The sequence below is a fragment of the Cyclospora cayetanensis genome, unplaced genomic scaffold, assembly GCF_002999335.1.
Source record: "Cyclospora cayetanensis isolate NF1_C8 unplaced genomic scaffold, CcayRef3 CcayRef3_contig_24, whole genome shotgun sequence".
Lineage (NCBI taxonomy): Eukaryota > Apicomplexa > Conoidasida > Eucoccidiorida > Eimeriidae > Cyclospora > Cyclospora cayetanensis.
In genome coordinates, this window is record NW_020312192.1 from 78540 (window position 1) to 97942 (window position 19403).

The 19403-nt window shown below is 50.8% G+C and overlaps 4 protein-coding genes across 4 annotated transcripts; 2 read left to right on the plus strand and 2 right to left on the minus strand.

The window, feature by feature from the left end:
• Positions 1–1421: 1421 nt before the first annotated feature.
• On the plus strand, positions 1422–4139 carry LOC34617763. The gene is made up of 2 exons (XM_022731120.2): positions 1422–3582; positions 3922–4139. Exons 1-2 carry the CDS (start codon positions 1422–1424, stop codon positions 4137–4139), a joined length of 2379 nt encoding a protein of 792 aa, XP_022587304.2.
• Positions 4140–5166: 1027 nt separating this feature from the next.
• On the plus strand, positions 5167–8255 carry LOC113147476. Its single transcript, XM_026338197.1, has 5 exons — positions 5167–5284; positions 6246–6654; positions 6886–7024; positions 7082–7602; positions 7853–8255. The coding sequence occupies exons 1-5, from the start codon at positions 5167–5169 to the stop codon at positions 8253–8255; spliced, it is 1590 nt and encodes a 529-aa protein (XP_026193982.1).
• Positions 8256–9575: 1320 nt separating this feature from the next.
• LOC34617764 (cAMP-dependent protein kinase regulatory subunit) lies at positions 9576–13135 on the minus strand. The gene is made up of 7 exons (XM_026338198.1): positions 13082–13135; positions 11725–12061; positions 11317–11380; positions 10735–10837; positions 10340–10597; positions 10039–10227; positions 9576–9806 (listed from the first exon to the last, which is right to left on the minus strand). Exons 1-7 carry the CDS (start codon positions 13133–13135, stop codon positions 9576–9578), a joined length of 1236 nt encoding a protein of 411 aa, XP_026193983.1.
• A 2258-nt stretch (positions 13136–15393) lies between these two features.
• Positions 15394–17327, minus strand: LOC113147477. The gene is made up of 4 exons (XM_026338199.1): positions 16559–17327; positions 15922–16327; positions 15506–15687; positions 15394–15458 (listed from the first exon to the last, which is right to left on the minus strand). Exons 1-4 carry the CDS (start codon positions 17325–17327, stop codon positions 15394–15396), a joined length of 1422 nt encoding a protein of 473 aa, XP_026193984.1.
• Positions 17328–19403: the final 2076 nt, after the last annotated feature.

The following is a 19403-nucleotide window of genomic DNA, read 5'->3' on the forward strand; positions in this document are numbered from 1 at the left end:
CAGCAAACGCTGTTTCAAGCCGCATCCCGTGCAACTTGACCACTCTCCCTTCAATCAGTGACAGGCTGTGAATTCCATGTAAAACAATATGCAAGGAATCTAAACTGTGGAGATTCGCAGACTCCGATTCTACGCCCTCATACGCAGTGGTGGGCTGCACGATGCAGGCGCCGCAAGAACCGTGCGTACACCGGATAAAGCTTCTGAGCAAGAAAGCTATGATGCCAGCTCTCTTTGAACTGCTTAGTTCACAAAACATTCAAGTTTTTTGGTATAGAGGAAGCTTTCTGGTAAGTTGAAAATTTTTTGCGTTCGGCTGTTGGGGTGGTTTTTGACAACATCGTACGAACAGTTCATGGCCATCCAACCTATGAGTCGTATAAAATTATAAAAGACAGTCAATCTGTTTGCGTGAACACGAAAGTTACAGACCTTCAGACCTGAAACAGCTATTTGAGCAGTCTCCACACACTCACTTCCCCCATCTTGCTTCCTTAGTATCGAAACCTGATCACATTTCATGATATTTGAGAAACGCCAATTCAGAGCCCTAAGATTCACATATAGGAATCTCATATTGTATTAATATCGTGTGTCCACATTTTCAGTCATTTGAAGCAGTAATTCTTCACCTGTAGGCGGGGAAACATGCAATCAAAACGCCCCCTGCGGCGGAGGCGTGGCGATAAGGGATTGCAGTTTATGGCACGGATCTCGGCGCTCGAAAGTACCGACGACGAATGTAGAGTATCGCCATAAACAATGTATGCAAATAAAAGCCGCTCTATGGACACCCATTTTGTAATCAAGAAGTTGTCATTTGTGAGTCTTTGCCCTGCAAATATGGACAGTTTTTCCCTCCAGCAGGTGCGGGGCATGCGGCCAAGCCCACTGAAACCAATGTTCTTGGCAGAGTCGTCCACTCATCTTTTTTACCCCCAGGAACGATATGAATTGGGTGTTAAAGAGCCAGACCAGGCAAAGAGTGAGTTCGTTAGAATGACATGCTGATCAAAGGTCACCTGGCAATCCTTGTGGACGTCACCAAAACCATTCCACATGGTTTCGCTCGGCTTAATGGGCATATTTAGCTCAATATGCACACATGTGTAAGGCTTTTGTTGTATGCGGCGTTGATAAAGTTTTCCTTCCTCCTTCGGTCGCAACCCCAAAGCTGCCTTGGGTCACGGGCTGAATTCAAGGGTACTTAAATAGGACCGCGTGGAACAATGTAGAAACGTTGGAGCCGCATTAAAACTGCTTTTAGAATGTTCGAAAGGGTTCTCTAGCTGTCATGTCCATCTTTGGACAGTTTTTCTGAGTCTTGAGGGACTTCTAGGCACAATCTTCAGCACAATCTTGTTCAAGTATGAAGTATCTAGCTTCCATTAAGCTAATAGCAAGCAGAAGCAAGTGCAGGGATGACGCAGGAGCACCACACGCCAGACGAGTCCTGGGAGATTACGTCGGATGTAGACCGCCCTCCATGGGGGGGCTCTTTTCAAGGCCCTGCCAAAGTGTCAGATAATAATTTTAGGCAGTCGATGTCGTCTTTATCAGGGTCTGCTGAAAGTCTGTGCTCCTCGCTGTGCCGAAATATCGAACGACCCTCAAAATTACTTTCACAGAAACAGAGCCCCGCATTCGCGGCCAGGCAGCCACTAGAAAGCCAGTCGGTGGCGCCTTGGGCAGCTATCCCCAAGGATCGATATGTTTCAGAAGAATCAACTACCCCAGAGGCTGCGGCGATTGTAGATGCTGTGGGGATCACGCCTTCAAAAGCTCCTGCCGTCTGCTCACTGCCCGCAGAAGCCGCCAATGGACCTACGGTGGCCCCTCCAGGGATTCCTGGCCCTGATTCAGCAACAAAACATCTGCACCTAGCAAACCAAGCACATAGTAAAAATATAAGACCGACTGATTTATTTGGGGAAGAGCCAACACGGTGCCACCTTGCCCACTTTTCGCCCTCTAGGCTTCGAAGGGCCCGGAATGACTGTAGGACGCCCCGGGCCAGCCATGGGCTTCAACATTGGCAAAACAATGGGGAGCAAAAGCAGCAGAATGACGGTAAAGGGGAAACGAGGCTGGCACGTAGAGTCCCTCCGTGGACGCGGCCCTTCTTGAGCTCTGGGAGGCTGCGCTCAAATTCGCCGGAGCGCCATCAAACCCCACCACTAGCGCTATGTCCCCTCATAAAGCCCATTGCTGCACAGAGTATGAGCATAAGCCGCAGAGCAAGCACTTCCGACATGCTTTCTTATAGGCAGCATGCTTCAAAGGCTGGCCTGCAGAGAGAGGCTTCCTGGTCTCATCCAGTGCACCACCCTCGGCTACTCCGGCTTATCACTGCCGACAGGGAACGCAGAGGATTTGTGGAGGCACGAGAAGCCTTAGAAAAACTTCAGGTTTGCTGGAGCATGCCGACGACACAAGGCTTCTCTGCATGTGCTGCTGGGGCCAGTCGAGCAGCAGCTGCTGCTGCAGAAGACGTCACATCAGCGCTAAAAGCAAGATGGATGCACTGTCCAGTAGCTTCGTCGGTAAAAGAGATCTCAGAGAACAAAATATCGGGGGTTAATAGTATGAGTGCAACACGAGCCGACTCCTCCCGAGGGATCAGCGATATTTCCACGTCTCATCAGGGGAGTATTTCATGTCCTCATGCTCCTCAAGAAAGCAGCAGTCCTCCAGCAAGTGTTTCGACGGTGCACTGTGGGCGCTACGGTAAACGAGTACCCATGCAGTGCTCCTCTCAGTACGATAATACACCAGCCGCCATGTCAGCTTTGAACGATGCTCCTACAGACGCTGCACTGACGTCTTTAAGCGCCTCTGCAGCATCTGCAGCTCCCGCTGTTGCTACTGTGGGATTAGAGAACCTAGCAGCATTGAACACAGCAAACGTGGAGTTGCAGGCACTGTATGCGAAAACAGCAGCGCTCAAAACAAAAGGGGATCTAGCGAGGGTGGAGGTGCGAGAAACAGCAGGAGCATTAGGAGATGCGGAAAGGGAAACAGGAACTGAGGCAGCAGCCACTCTGCTCGAGTGGCAGAGTTACCATAGTACTAGTGCATGGCACTCAAAAAGAGGCTTTGGCAAAGAGCCCCTTTTTATTTGCCATGACCCCGAGCCACCTGCAGGAGACAAAAATAGTAGTAGCACCAAGTGTGAGACGCCCATTCGCCTGCCTCGCAAGGTCTGGAGGATTTTCAAGACTCCACGGATTTTGAGACTCAAGGTTGTTACCTTTGGGCCCCCTAAAAGTGGTAAAAGCTGCTTGGTTAGGCGTTTTTGTGAGCGGCGTTTTGTTGGAGTCTCTCCAGGAGCCCACGAGCAGCTGTGGGGGACCTTAGCGAATCAAACCATCGGCTCTGACTTTGGCTTGAAGGATGTGGAGCTTGCATCTGGAGAGACAGTCCGATTGCACTTCGTGGATCTCTCAGGGGCTCCCGTGTATGCAGAGGCGGGAGAAGGGGCCTTCCTAGGCGCGGATGTAATGATGTGCGTCTTTGACTCGGAGAACCCCCACTCTCTGAAAGAGGCCCTCGTGCAGCTGCAGCAAGCAAAATCCTTAGCTGGTACCGATACACCCCGTCTTAATACTAAGGTCTAGATATAAAAGCTGTGCAAAGAAATGTGCACTATGCCATTTGTGCCCAACGACGTGTAACGGGAGGGCAGCTGAACCGAGAAAAGATATGTGGAATTTACAGAAACTGCAACTGCAGCTAGCAGCGTGACCCCCGCAACAGCGCCAAGGGTGCATGCTTTCTCTGTATCTGCCTTTGGCACTGCGGGAGTTGATACGGTGCTTCTGTCCAGTTTAGAGTGCAGCTTTGGAGCGTAGGGTTTCAAGCACGGCTCCGATACTGCAATCAGGAAAGAGGTCTGATTTGTTTTCCCTTCTGTGCACGCAGCTGAGAATACCATAATGGCCTTGGTCGCCGCCAAGTCAGGTGGATCTACTGCTGCAGTAGCCGCTGCTGATGCTGGGAGAAAAGCAGCATCTGCGGCTGGAGCCCACTTTTACGCAGTGTGCGCGGAAACAGCTCAGGGCGTCGACACCCTCTTTCTTGAAACAGCTGCCAAGGCAGCAGCGCGAGTGAAATCCAGCTGCTGCTTTCACAATTTCTAGCCTTATATGATCAGCGTATTTTCAGGCAGTCACCCCCTGTACAGGATCAAGGGTCAGCTATAAGAAAGCGGCCCTCTATGAGCGAAGAGGCCTCTACTATGCAGAATGGATCGGCCAATATCTTGCGTGCCATGGTTCAGGCTTTAAAATTCGTTGGTGCTAGGATGCAAAGTTGCTTGCTCGTTGACTGAAGGCCTATACACAGAGGCAAAGGGGGGAGCATTGCACCAGCGCGGGGCCGATAGATCCACGGTTCCTGTTTTGCAGTTCTCGTGAAGCTGTGAAACATGAAGATTTTAGAACTTTCCAGGAAGAGTAAATAGATCGCACAGAGGCACGGCATCAGCCATCGCACATGGCACGGATGCTGCTTCTTTATACATGCCGCTACTGTGTTGTCAGCAAAACTAATCGCTCACTGAGGCAGAGCCGTTGAAAGCAAAGCGGGCATGAAACTATGGGAGGACAATTGACCAACCACATGATCGTTATGTTGCTCTGGCCGCCTTTCAGCATGTAGAAGCCCCCTTTGCCATCTTTACTGTGGCAATAAACAACCACTTGCAAGCACGGATCAGTACGGCATTAGACGAAATTGTAGGACCCATAACATAAGTTGATACCTAATATCTCCCTGAGTTATAATAAGTAACACTACGTGTATATGGCCTGGTAAGCAGGGTATTACAGTTGGAAGCCTATCATGTAGTCCAATTGGGTCAGGAACTGTGCGCCCCAGATGATTGCGATTACGGGTGGAATGATCACTAAAAGCGTGCCTGATAGTCTTTGCCGATTGCTTCTGTGTTGCCGCGCAAACTATGCTTGTCCGGAATATCGTGAGCTGTTAAAGGAAAGCCTGACATCAGCAGTAAGGTAAATGAACCAGACCACTCTTCGCTTACTAGTGAAGCCGTTACCATTGCCAGACTCGCCCATAGTCTGATATTTCGATATTGTTGTTTGAACTAGACATATCTCCTTTGTAGATCGTACAGTAGCTTGCTAATGTAGGAAATAAAATTAGATGTTTAATTTGCACGTATGTCCCCGAGCTCACTCTCTACCTAACAAACCTGTTGCAGGGATTACCGCTATGCCAGATCGAAGGATGCCTTCCAATCGAATACAGAAGCTTAAGATTGGTACTCTGATTTTAAGCACAAACTCTTTTTTCTGTTGAACTGCTAAGTGCCCTGAACAAAAATTCTATCCAAGGTTTAGGAGGAACAACAGTTGGTGCCTTTGGGACCTAGTTGGTCCCACAATAGTCAGTCTGGGCACTTAGTAGACGCATTCATTCAAGGCTTCCAAATTTACATCAGGTTAAGCTACCTAGAAAGCTTTGTTGAAAGCAGAACCCTTGCACTGTATTCTACAATCCTTGATAGCAGTGCGAAATATGCTGGTGATACACATCCATATTTTCTGTGTATCGGCCGTAGGTTGGGCTGCCTATCAGAAGCATTCCAGACACAGGCTTGAATTCCCGTGATCCGGCCATCGGCGAGCCGGGAAAATTTGATGGTTTCGTGAGTAGCATGATTCGCTTTAGCGGTTTGAGGCTTATTATTTCATCCAAGACCCATCAGCAATGTACCGGTAGCACAGTTGGTGGTGGGGCCATTTCGTTTCTGCTGCCCAGGTAGCCCATATACGCAACTGTAAATAGCAGGAATGGTGTCTCTGGAAGGCAAGAAGCAGCACAGAGGGAAGGTGTCAGTCTGCAATAAAGGAATACATGTGGAGTATTTCTACCGTTGTTTGTCGCCTCCCTGTATGCAAATTAGTGTGAGCCCCTAATGTTTTGCGAGGCCCCGCACAATGTAGGGTCAACCCGTAACTCTTGGGGCTGCTTGCCCCCGTGTGGAAGTTACGTTCATATTGCAGTTTATTTATTTTTCGCTTCCTGCTTTTTGTGATGGAGGCGGACGCCCCCCGAACGTCTGAACGGCAGCGTCCTGTGCCGTAAGTGGTCCTCATAACGATCTCCGTTGCCTTGTGTAGTTTTAAAATATTTCTACTGTCCCTGCCGCATAATTGTGGGCGTGTTCTGTTCTCTGTTGGTGTATTTTTCTGGCATGTGTATTTTCTAGCCCTGAGCAGCTTTCTTCGTCCGTAGAACTCCAACAGAGCTAAACGGACAAGTTGGAGGCTCAAGGGTCACTTGGGGCCCCACACCCGATGCGCTCTGGTGTCACTCTTCCTTTGGGCTTGCTCACCATCCCACAGAAAATTTTCTTATTTTATCCTCTTATCTATCTGCTGTCATATTTATCTGCTGCTCCTGCCGGTGGATACTTTTTTTCAGGCCGGGGTTCCCTCGAGAAACCCACCGGAGGCTCCTCGATACACAGGCAAAGGCAGACGCAGCACTCCGTACAGTCAAGCAGCAGCTGATCCCAGAAGTGTTGTTTCTGTCTACGCGGTCATATGAGCACCAGGAGCCTCCGGAAAGCCCCCTTGGGTCCCCCGCATGGGAGTTATGGATGAATTTCCCCCTGGCTCTAACCAAGTAAGGATGGCAGAAAGCAATATCGCACCGAATGCCTTACAAAGAAGCCGCAATATAATACCTCATGACAACAGCGTGGGTCCCTCTAAATGGCAGTCCAGAGACTGAAACCGTTGTACGTAGAGTTCAAAGTGTATTGGAAGGGGAGAAGCAGCAGTCAAGAGTCCCTTCCTTGCCACCTTAGCCCAAGGTATATCTGGTATTTGATTCGTTTCATGCTTGAAATTTCAGTACCCCTGAAAGTTCCCCCAGATCCTCAACTCTTGCCGCTCCGCCGTCGGCAGCTGCAGCAGCAGCTGCTGCTACTCTCACATGCACCGGGAGAGCTTGGGCTGCGTTTCCTGCTGCGGCTGTAGAGGAGGAACGACTTGCACTGCAGCAGCTGGAGCAGCAGTGGCGGCAACAGCAGCGGCCGGTGCCCCTACAGAACCCTCTAGCTGGCTTTGCAATATCAGCCGCTGCAATGGTTACACAGGTGCCTAGTGAGAGTGAGGGCCGCACTAACGCCATGGACGTCGTTTCCCGCTTAGCAAAGTCCTTTGTTGCAGCTGGAGATGTTCTGGGGCAGCATGAGATCTTGAATGGCTGTGAAACATCTGCAAGAGCATCAGCAGCGGCGGTTGCAGATGCTCCGACAGAGATACCTCTGGTCACCCAACAGCAGCATGAGCAGCAGGGGCAGCAGTCTCCGGAATCCGATCCACAAGACGTTCAGCAGCAAAATGCGGTCATATCTGGTATATGGCATGTAAGGGGCACTTCCGAGCTGAGAAGTCATAGCCTGGAGACCCAAGAGAGTGATTTTCTGAAAGAACGAGGGGCTCAAGTTGGCGCCGCGTTATGTTCTGCTCTGCCTACCCCTTCGTGGGGGATATGCTGGCTAGAGGGACGCCGAATAGCTCTCCAGAGTGCCCAGAATGCACTAGGGGAGCCCCCTTGCAGGGAGGGGTGCTCGTGAGGTTCCCTTTCTTTTCTTGCGTAGTGAGAGCCCCTTTGCTTCTGGTTGCCTCTAGAAGTACTCTGAGCTACCCTACCTTTTTAAATTATAGTTTCCAATGGGTCCTTCAGTGAAAATGGCGTCCTTGGACAGAATGCTGCCCTATACGTTTAATGGCAGCACAGTCTGAGGCACCCGCCGCGATGCCGTTAATTTTTTTGTTAGGCTTCGCAGTGCCTGAAGTAACTACCGGTTTACCAGCCAAGGGGTAACTTCCACTGTTGGCCCTGCTCTCAGTGTGTTGGCAGCTGCAGTACACCTCTGTGGCTGCCGAGACACTGTAGCCATAGAGCGGGCCCAGCGCCTTGTCAAAGCAAGGCAACATGGAGGAAATGCACTAGCGCCGGTTGGTGTCGCGGCATTGGTGGCTGCTTCGGCCGCCACACGTTTGCTCCTCTTCGAGAGTCTGTACGACCTGAGGCGAGGAGCCAATCAGAAGTTTAGTCTCTTGGACCGTACGGCTTCCATGTTTTATGACAGCATCCCGTCACTCACACGAGTTCCAAGGGCTTACACAGATAGTTTACGGTGTCGTGCCTGGGGATCGAAACTGCTAACGTACATTGTTCAGTGCTTGCGACATAAATATTACGCCATGCTGTGAGTCTTCTTTCTCCTGGAGTGCATCAAGAGAGCCGACCCATGAGAGTGACTGCCGCTGACACACGGGGATAGCGACACAGTCCACTACCGACCTCCAGCAAAGATGAGCAGGCTGCAAATAAACCCCACGGATAATCTGCGATCTTGCGCGCCCCTAAAAGGAAGGCAGACGAGGCAGAGGCATGCCTTAGAGCCAAGAATTTAGATACTCATGCAGATATATACGTATCCCCCTATACATCGCTCCATATGGAGTTCGTAGTCACATGTCCCTATTTCCGAACAGATAGATATATAATTTAAGCAGCGGTGTGTGTGCAAAGGTACAAAAATATATGTGGACGGACATGCGGAGCCCTGCAGTAGATAATGTCAGCATGCAAGTGACGCACAAACACTGTCTCGATGGCGCCATTTTTAGCTCGTCAGCCTCAGGTGCTACGCAAGTGCCTAGAAGACTAACAGAAGGAAACTGGCAACGAAAGTGCCATACAGGTGTCATAACTGGGCAAGATCCCTAAGATAATTGCGTCGACAGTGGGCAAATAGGTGTTTAGAGTATCCGCGAGTGTGTAAGGCACTTTGGGGGGCAACTCCCACTGGCGTATTGTTCGGCATGTCCGATCGCGCTCAAATCTAAACAGAACACCAACAACAAAATCGAAAAACCGCAGAGCGAGCTCTAGCGCCGCCCTTACATACAATGAGTCCATTTGCCTCCCCACTGATGGCACCGGCATATCCAGCAGGAGCAGAAGTAGTCGCAGGGGAGTTATTGCCGCGCCTTTATTTGTGTTTGCCTGACTTGTATACTTTGGGCAGCTCATCAACCAGCGCTGATTTGTAACGTTCCCAGCGGACAGATTGGAAGTAGTGTCTCAGTAAAGTGACATCTGACGGTAGTGGGCTGCTTGCCAACCCGAAGCAGAGGCGCAAGGGCTCTGTCAGTGTCTACACACCCCCAAAACAATTAGAAAGCAACAACTCCTTGTGTCTGCCCCACTCAAAAATATGTCCGTCAAGCTACGCAAACCGCTAATAAGAGAAGAGTCTTACGAAGACTTATCTGCTTTTGTGTGCCCTTTAAAGAGACACCTATAGATGAAGATGACCCTCTGTACATTAGTTCGTGAAAAGATATGTATGCTTGCACGCGCAGCAGCTCTGACCTTCAGGAACAGCCGTTTTTCAATAACGAATATCTGTGGCAGCACCCGAGAGCAGCAGCAAGGGCAAACTTTTCTTCATATGGGAAGGCTGCGTACTGTGCATGCAGCGACGCTGAAAGCTGGCATTTGTAGGTATAGAACTTATCTTTACCTTATAATTCCTTTCTAGGCACACAAAAATGACATATGTTTGATGTTTTACAATAGCAAACAAAAAGTAATTGGGTGGATTTGACGCAAGTGTGGTGATCGTTTATTACTAAACACCACAGATTTTGAGCGGATCCACTTATCCTCACCTGCGCGGCGGGGAATGCCACAAGGGTTGCGCTGTAAGTGCTTCCACGCTGCTGAACTGCCGTTGCCTTTTCTCCCTCTAGAATCTGCAGCACCAGGCACAGGGAAAGCGGGGGTTTCATGCTGTTACGCAGAGCAGCAGCAATGGCTCTGCGAACGACTTCAGTTCAAGCACGCGACACAGCTGCAAATCCACGTGGACCTAAACTCACTACGAAGAGCTACAACACAATGGATAGAGAAGGCATGATGTGCGGGGAGAGACACAGTGGCCATCCCCAACAGCATGAGCAGCACAGACCGCATTTTTTATCGCACTTCGCGGGCTCCGTACGTAGCTTGCTTTCCCAGAGTCGCAACCTGGAGGACCAGTTTTTTCTGGCAGTCCGTCTCTTGTATACTTGTCTCTGAAAACAATGCCAAACTCTGAGCCCTGGTTAAGCCTTTCTTAATCAAACAATAGAACTTACGGAGTCCGGTAATAAGGCCTGTCGGCATGTAGGAACACTACGCAATGAAGGGTAGACAGTTCTCTTCGCGTGTAGAGTTATACGTTGGGTTCCAGCAATGGGCCAAGTAATAACCATCAAAGTGTATACCTTGAAACTCAACCGTCTACCTGTAGCGCACTTGTTGAACTATTGGTTGCTTTTTGCTTCCCGGCTTGGGATCTAAGCTGCTGGCCATTTCCAGTTTCCTTGTGTTTAAGTCCTACAGACCTTCCCAGATCGTTGATGCTGGAGGGAGAGCCTCCTGCAGGCTTTCTTAGATCAAAGAATTTCCCTTTGGCTCCTGTGTTTACGGTTCTCAGCACCAGCACGGACCCTCTCTTCACCAAGACAACTTGGGTGGCCTCTTGGCCTTGACGGACAATTACCTGAAGGCATCCTCCCATGTCTTACTCCCTAGGTAACTGCTGAGCCCGAAGGTGAGCGCCCTGCCAGCTCGAGATAAGCTGCATTTTTAACAAGCGCATTGCCCTTTGAAGCTCAGACCTTTGAGCTCTTTGCTTACCTCAGGCCCCGAGTAGGTTTTCTCAACTAGTTGCTCAGCCAATGCCTTGATGTCCCCTGTGGGGCAGCCAACGAGGAAAGGGAGGCACTGCAAAAAGCTGACGCTGCAAAAATAAGAACAATGGATAATTCTCCGCAGTGATCACGTGCAGCGAAGGGGCCTACCGTTACCGGTGTTTTCGCTGGACCGCTAGATGAGAACAGGGGTACCTAAATCTGTATGTGTGGGTACTCCATCAGGCGCTAATGCCAGCGTCCACTGTGGTAGAAGCCCCTATCTATGCATGTGCATCTTTGCTTCTTAGTGCAGACCATGCGGGTAGCGAGCCGTGTAGGACTCTCTACACACAGGCCAGCTGGCCCAAATGCCTGCCTGCAAGCGAATCCCTCTACTACACACGGTAAATGTATCAATCCCTCTTGCATACGCAAGTACGCATAGAATCAGGCAAAACTTTGTTTTTAGACTATGTGCGTGGATGTAGCTTTCTGTCCAGTAGTATGCGCATGCTGGACATTAGCACGTCGAGCCAATGCATGCCTGCAGACTTAAAAGTGCTCATTGTGAGGTTGAAGTGCTGACTTGCGGTGGAAGACTTCTCTATGTTTTTCCATAGCAAGGGCCTGGTAGTGTTCTCTGTCAAGCGCTGCGAGGAATCACACAGGTTAGCCAAACCACGTCATCTGCACCTTGATGAATGAGCAGTGCACTGAAGGTACGTATGCACCATTCGCTCTAGATTCCTGATGCAGCTTAACTGGGAAGGCATGGGCAACTCTTTGGTTTGCTCTCAACACATATCGAAACGCCCCTCATTCCGTTCTAGAAAGCCACTGATCCACTTAAGAAGCATCTTTCTAACAGGCCGCCAAGTCGAGAGGAACATGGGCTATCCGGCTGTCTAACCTTTGATGATTCCGCAAGCGGCAATGTATAGGGTAATCAGTTGCGCTGAGTCTTTGTCTAGCATTGGATCTGTCAAAGTCTTACAAAGTGTTTCTGTTGGTTCTAGGGCCTGAATTGTAGCTGATCTTGGCATATCTTCCAATAGCGCCATTTCCCCGAACCCTGCCCCTGCTTCTAAGATGGCAACTTGCAGGTTGTGCATTGCTCCGTTTGGCTGAGGCACGGGAACCTCTACCCCTACTCTGCCCGTCAGCAGTAAATAGTATTTGTCACCATAGTCGCCGTAGCTGAAAACCGTTTGCCTAGGTTTAAAGCGCTCGTACTGCACGCACTTAGCGAGGCTCTGAACTGTCGGCTCATCTAAGCGAGAGAAAAATACTACTGTACTGAGGGCTGTGCAGAGGGCGTCCAGATCAGCCACCTGAGGTCTCACGCATATGAAGAACAAGCACACAAAACCATACAGAATGACGATATACGCAGGGAGCGTGGAAGCCCAGAAGATTATGTCTTTGAGCACCTTAAAGCTAGACATGCTGGCAACCTATTAAAAACAGTCGGCCCTCATTGATGCTTTCTACAGGGCATGTCTGTGGGCGGAAGACTTCCTCTGTAAAGCGACAGGCGTGCAAGTGCACACCCATCCGTACAGGCGCGTACGCACGTACATACGTAGATCATATCGACAATAGACAGCAAATGCGATTTAGAAAGACTACTGCAGCTAAGCTAGGGCGTTGTCACGAGCCCCCCAGCACGGGTCTTTACGATGAGTATCTTCAACATGCACCGACGCCTACATATTGGCGATTGGGGATATATGTCAGTGTGCTTTTATTGCGATTGGTTATAATTGTATTCACAGCTAGTAGACAGATACAAGCGCGAATTCGCCTGCTTAGGTGGACGCCCTTCTAGAAGGCTTGCACTGCTAGATGGACTTGGACACTAGGTGCGTCTACAATGCAGCAGCCTTTCCCCCACCGTTCTATCTACCGGAGCCTGCACAGAGCATTCACACACCACAATAATTGCACAGAATTTTACTTTAAAACTTAGACTTCTGTGGATGCAGTTTCTGCCTTGACCGTATCCACAAGTCCCTTATACCCCCCCACAGTCCGCTTGGAAGCTTTTCCCTAATGCCCCTCCCTCTGGGGCAGGGGTCAACTTTCCAGAGCCTCAAAATCACCGTTTCTTAAGAAAAAGGGAACAGACAATGTCTAATCGTTGGTCTAAGAGCACGCTACTATAGAGTAATCAACTACGGGTGGTAAAGAAAGAAGTGCTGTGAATGGATATGGGAGTGCTGTCCCCAGGACGAACTACAAGACAAGAAAGTGACTGAGGCCAAGTTGGAAAGGGGTCGAGAAATATTCATTTTAAAAGAAGAGGCGAAGTACATACAAGAAGAGCGGATTGGTATTAACAGGAGGCTAACCTTGCTGGACGCCTGCCTCACGGCCTCGAGTTGTAAGAAAGAAAGAGAATTCATTTTGGAGCAACAAGGAACCAGGTCCAGGATGGTTGACTAGGAAATACCTCCTTCATAACAGTCTGGTCAAACAGGTGTTTGCGCTGGCAAAGAGGCTGCGTTTTTGTACAAGAGCCCAAACTTTAAAGGTTCTCAGGGAGGACAAAGAGCCAAATGTAGACCTTAAAGTCTCAGATTAGCTATCCGGGAGTTCTACAGCGTCACAGGAAACTTTCTTAGGGACCGTTGAGTGGTGCACATGTATAGGATTTAAGGGCTTCAGAACCAGGGAAGTGAAGCAACACAGAGCCCTATAAATGGGCCCTTCGAGTTCTCTAGACCATTACGAGTTGCAATTCTTTGTGAGTAGGCCGATAAACCCTAAGCTTTGGGGCGCTCACAAAAGACTATTTTAATAATGTGGAAAGGTAATAGTCTATTGCACTGAAGCCATGCAAGGGGTACCTCAGCACAGTGAAACAAATCCCTGGGGCCTTGTTATCGCATGCAATCAGCGTGGAACACTCATGCATGCCTCTACCTTGTTGTGGCTTGTGGAGCAGAAATATTTGAGCCTTTAAGCAAAAGCTATATTGATCAGCCCGAAGAGGTGACAGCGAGAAATAGCACAAAATTTTTGCACACCCGGCGGCACCCCACGCCTAAAGTGACCCTGTGGACTTTTTAGACGAAATGGGTAGGGCAGCTGGTACACACCATAATGTGAAAATTTTATACAAAATATCTACTGCGTAGAGTATACCGGTACTGGTTAAGGGCGCGATCAGGGGAATGTGGTTGTTCCTAAAGCTAAATCGGGGAGAGCAAAGAAACAAAGAAAAGTGCACGAAAAACTTGAGCACAAATGGGGAAAGCTGGCAGCCAACCCTGCGCAGCTATTTGTGTACCAAAAGAGGCGTTTTGGCAGCCCTTTTATCTGCCTGGGTAGTTGCAAAAGGCCCCTTTCCCCCAGCCGCGAATGCACAGGGCGAACCCGGCTGGGGTGCCCTCTCGAAAAGGGCTAGTATACAGCACTGCTCGCATTGTATTGATGGCAACGCTCACAGGATTCAGAATATAGATCCGCATATCCAAAATTCTAAGAACTAGCAGTAACAGTCCAGCCCTAAAGAGTAACACATACACTAGTGAGGCAGGATAGCAGACCGTGACGTCTTTTAGTGCTCTCACCCGTAGAATCCACATGTGGTGCTGGCTCTGCTGCCTGCTGCTGCATTCATCGTGGGTAGCCTCTTTCAAGGGGGCTTGGAACTGGCGTTTTTTGCCGACGGGAAGAAAGCCCTGAACCTCACAGTGTGGCAGGCTCCCCACACCTTTCCTTTCCCTTGTGGTGAAGCTCCTTGCTGTGACAGCTGCTCTTGCTGCTAATGCTACTGCCGTCAGTATCCTTGTTTTCACTGGCTGTGTATGCTTTTGGCAAAACATTGTGTGCTCCGTCGGGCCAGGACCCCCAAGAAGGATCAGTTGTGCTCGTCGAATACTGCGGTTGGGGTTGTTGATCCTGCTGCGGCTCTTGAGTTTGCTGGTGAAGTAAGGAGATGTCGTCTCTATGAGAGACTTGTGTGTGTTCATCGAGACGTGTAGCTTTTGTCGCATTTACCTCGTCTTCCTTGAAGCTCTCGCCGTGCAAGCCCTGCTGCTGAGAGGCGGCTGCCTGGTGCTGGAGTTCTAGCTCTTGCAGCATTTGCTGCTGTTGCTTATATGACACTCCAGCAGCTGCTGGCGCTTCGTAGGAGCCATGGACGCTGCACCTCTGCTTGCTGCAGGAGTACTGGCCAGCGCTGTGAAAGCTGCTGCAAGGCAGCTGGATATTCCATTGCCAGTCTACGGCCGGCTGGTGACCTTCGTGATGCTGCTGTTGTTGTAGCAACAGCTGCTGCTGTTGTTGTTGAGGGCTAAATTGCCAGCTATCCAGAACGCGTGGAGCCTTATACGCAGTGAGGTTTACAGCACTTATTGGCCACAAGGCTTCAGGGGATCGCAATCCCTCCGGTGCCCCCACCGGTAGTGGCCCCTGCCAGTCACTGATCTCAACCGGTGAGAGAGCTGTAATTACATCCCATGGATAAAGCGCTTTGAACCCGAACGGAGTTGCAGTAAAAAGTGGCGGCTGCTGCAAGTCTGGTTGCTGCCGCTTGCCCTGTACTTGCTGCTGTGCATACTGCACATGCGCTAGCTGCTGCACCTGTTCTAGCTCGTCTTCGCTACCCTCCCTACTGGCAGGGAGACAGCCGAAAGCTGCGATGTGCTGCTGCTGCTCACAAGGCTGTGGTATCTGATAGTTTGGCAGCAGAAGCTGCCTTTGCTGAGGCTCGTAGTGCGTCTTATGAGAGCGGTAGACTGGGGAAGCCTTGTGTTGATTGCAGCTGCTGTGCTGGGTTTGCTGCTGCTTTTGGTGCTGTTTTTGTTGCTGTCTGCGAAGAGTTTGCGACATCCGGACCAGCGCGGAGGGTCTCAGCGGCAAAACGAAGGCTGATGCACGTCTCTCACTCGGCGGTTGCTGCTGCTGCTGTTTCTGCTCACAACTCAACTGCGTGAAGGTGTAAGAGGGCCTAGGTTCTGAAATACGGAAATCCTCAGGACTTGGAAAAACTGGAGGGCTCCAGGAAAGGGCTAGAGATGTCTGACAGAGCGCCCCTTGCTCTCCTACAGCGAAAGGCGCAGCAGAGCACGCCATCATCGCCCACAGCAACTCCTGCTGGAGGTGATGGTCTCGCCACTGTTGCTGAAAAGTCTGTTGCTGCGTGTGGTGGTGGTGGTGGTGCTGCTGAATCCATTTTTCTCGCGATTGTCGCATTGGTTTGTTATGAGTAGTGAGGGCAGCTGCAGCGGCACCGGTCGCCTCTGCTGCTGGCGAAAAATATGTCATCTCTGCCTTTTTTTCAATCCGCGAAATGCCCTCGTACAAGGCCTCTTTGCCCCCCCCTACAGTTGACTCAGCACCCAGTTCTTCTTCTGCAGCTGCTCTTAGAAGCAGTGGAACTGATTTTCTACGGGTGTTCTGTGGCTTTAAGAGCTGCGCTCGCTTAGACTGCAGCAGGGGAGCATCAGGAGGCGTCTGGGGGCACGTAGAGGGTGTGGTTTCACCTTCTGCTGGTGTCGGCGTCGTATATGCGGGTTCACTGTTCGACGAAGCTGCTGGCATCATGCATCTCGACAAGTCAGGCAGTGGGGGTGGGCTTCGCTCTGTGCCTTGCGGCTCAGCCGGGATAGGGGGCCCTTGCAGGTCGCTTGCTGCTGGAGTGTGGGGCCCCCCTGCGGCCGACCGCAGGCCAAGGCGCTCCAGGGGAGGAGGATCCCTAAGAACGCGTGCTCTGGGAAGGCCTGGCAGCTGCAAAACGTTGGCGGCTGAGGCTGCTGATGCTGTGGAAGAATAAGCCTCCACAGGAGTAGCCAAAGCGGCAGCAGCAGCACCAAGAGCACAGGGAGAGGAAGGAGGGGAAGCGGTAGCCTCAGACGCACAAGAAGAGAGCAGCGTAGCGGCTGCCACTGCGGCAGCCTTCGCTGCGGAGCACTCGCGTTCCTCGCTGAGCAGCGAGATGGAGGCGTCGGCAGTCAGTGCTGAGTGTCGACGGCTGCATGGGGGCCCCAGAGTCGCGGGCCTGTTGCCGCCAGGGATGCATTTTGCAGTCTGCCTTAGGGGCTTTCGAGTCCTCAGCGAGGCATTTTGTCCGAGCAGAGATTCAAGCCGATACACCTCCGCCTCTTCAGCGGCAGAACAAGGGGTCCACGGAGAACACCTGGGATAGGGCCTGCTCCTAGGCCTTCCTCGTGGGTGTGCTGCGAGAAGGGTGGGATTTTCTGAGGTTTTTGACTGCCATTTCGCTAGTGACAACGGCGTCTGCGCTGGTGCTGCTGCCGCTAGTGACTCTGATGGAGGAGCCCCTAATGCCTCGGCTTTCTCGCTGAGGCGTGGCTGATGCAAAAGTAAGGAGAGGGAGTCAATGGAGAAGCCTCTGGAGAGAGGCAACCCCAACGAAGAGCCGCTTTCTCCTACAATAAGGCTTTGTTTTGAGCATTTCTGTGGACTCTTAAAGCTCAAGGGCACGGAGGGGCCCTCCGCTTCCCCTGACAGCAAGTGCTGTGCCGTCGGTGAAGTGGGCTCTCCCAGATGCTTTAGCAGCTTGTGCTGAGGCTTGTGCTTCGGCGGCTTTCTACTGGACCGCGAGAGCAGCCGTCTGAGGTGTTCCATGGGTCAAGTGAGTGATCAAACAGCAAAAGGTGGACAGAGGACCTGGAGCGGCACTGTCCGCCGAGTTCACAGCCAAAAATTGCCTCGCTCTCCTCAAGGCAAGACAAACAAGAGCGCGAAGACTCAATAAAGGTGAGCTGCAAACACAAAACAATAAAATGTAGACCCGAGCGGAGGTGTGGTGTGTCAGCGAGTTCTGTGAAGGTGACTCCTGACACGTCGAGAAACGTCTCTACGAGAATGGAGGCGAAAAGCTGCAAAAAGTCATGTAAGATGTATCTTCGTAGTGTTCTCGTACATTTCAGCTATTATTTCAAACAAAAAGGGGGGGTCGGCGTTCTTGTTCGCTTCCAAGAGGGCTCAGGTGTCCTGTGGGACGTGGAGGCTGCGGTCTAGCACATAAGCCGAAGGCACGGGGTCTGGTTTCGTCCACGCACAAGAACCTGATATCTTACTCGAAATCACTTCATTAATTAAGCAAGAAATGAATTCCACATTCTAGTGCAAGGCTGCTTGCTGAGAAAACCGGGTTGTACCTCAAAATTCAACAAGAGCAAGAACTCAACTGCTCGCTCTCTTAGGGAGCGCAGGTCACTGAAGGTAGAAACATTGCACAGAGGGTCACACGAAGGCCCTAAAACTGGTAAAGGGGTAACTGAAAAGAATGGCAGTCATAGTAAAACCGCGCTGTGGCAGGAAACAGGATACGAAAGCATACTTGAGATGCGGTGTCCCTCAGAGACGAAGGAAGGAAGAACAAGCCACACACAACAGCCAACGCATCATGCTTTCTTCCAAGTATACTCCAGCACAGCGTAATGGATGAGTGCATGGAGGATGTGGAACGCTTGGGCAGCCAGCGGAGCGACACCTGGCGCAGCACCCCCCCTCCAAACAGAGTTCTTCTCCATACAGCCCCAATATATCATGCATTCCCACGTGCAAAGAATTTGCGCTGCAGCTGCGAGACTCGGGCACCTAGCAGCAGGCAGATATTCACCCATAATCAATATTGTGAACAGCACTTTTAGAACTAGGAGTGTTCTCTCGTTTGTGAAGTTTCAAAGTGGAAAATGGAGAATCCGGCAATAGTTTCTCCCGATATTGAAGGGGAAGAGGTTCGGAGTACGCCGAGGGAAAGGAGAGATTGATGATTGCGCACTACATTTTGCTGTTCCAAACCCTTCCCAAAACAAGTTGTGTCGAGTCTACTTTAGCTCATGCTGAAGCTACCGTATGACCTAAACCGTTTTTCCAAGTAGACCCAAGATCCTCCCCACCGAGGCCGCTTCTGCGGACTCTTTCGTATCATGACATATCCTTTTAACGGCTCGATCCTTTGCAGCTGTCCTCGGGAACTGCAGGATAGCCTTCCCCCCCTGTAGAGCGCTGTTGGACTTGCGGTATCACCTCATGGAGAGCATATCACCGCGCTTAATAAGCACGTTCAAGAGCAGTAGCTATTTTGGCAAGGAGGAGCTGTGCATGTGAGAATCTACAATGAGTGAGTGCAAGAGCACAGCTGGTTTAAAAGGGAATTCCCTTGTGGGTGCTTGTCCCTCCAACACGTTAGTGCTTTAGCAACGGTGCTTCTTAAAAGTATCACCTCCAGTCTTTGTATGACTGTAGAACACAAGAGTGTATTCTTTCTCGACACGAACGGACCTGCAGGCGCCTCCTACCTTAGAACCTTGATGAAATTTAGAGCTTGTGCAAAAGCAACGAGCCCGTCGCCGCACAGGTTGAAGATGTGGTCAAATACTCAACCCCTCGCGTATGGAACGACGTGAATTACTCGTCAGTACCATGTTAGCCAGTGCCATGGTGGCTACTAACTAGCTACAGGCATCGAGACGCAGGTATATGTCGCTGCCGTTCCACTTCCAATTCATGTCACACAAGCTGTGCCCAGCAATGCTGGTGTGCCTCGACTGTTTGGGTGACCTTGCCGTGAGTGGCCCACATAGCAAAGCATGTGTGGACCACATAGAGTTGCTCTGTTGTCTATCCTTTTTGCGCCTTCGCGCAATCCTCCTTGAGAAATGTCCAGGGGCAAAAGTTCGCGCACATGTACGT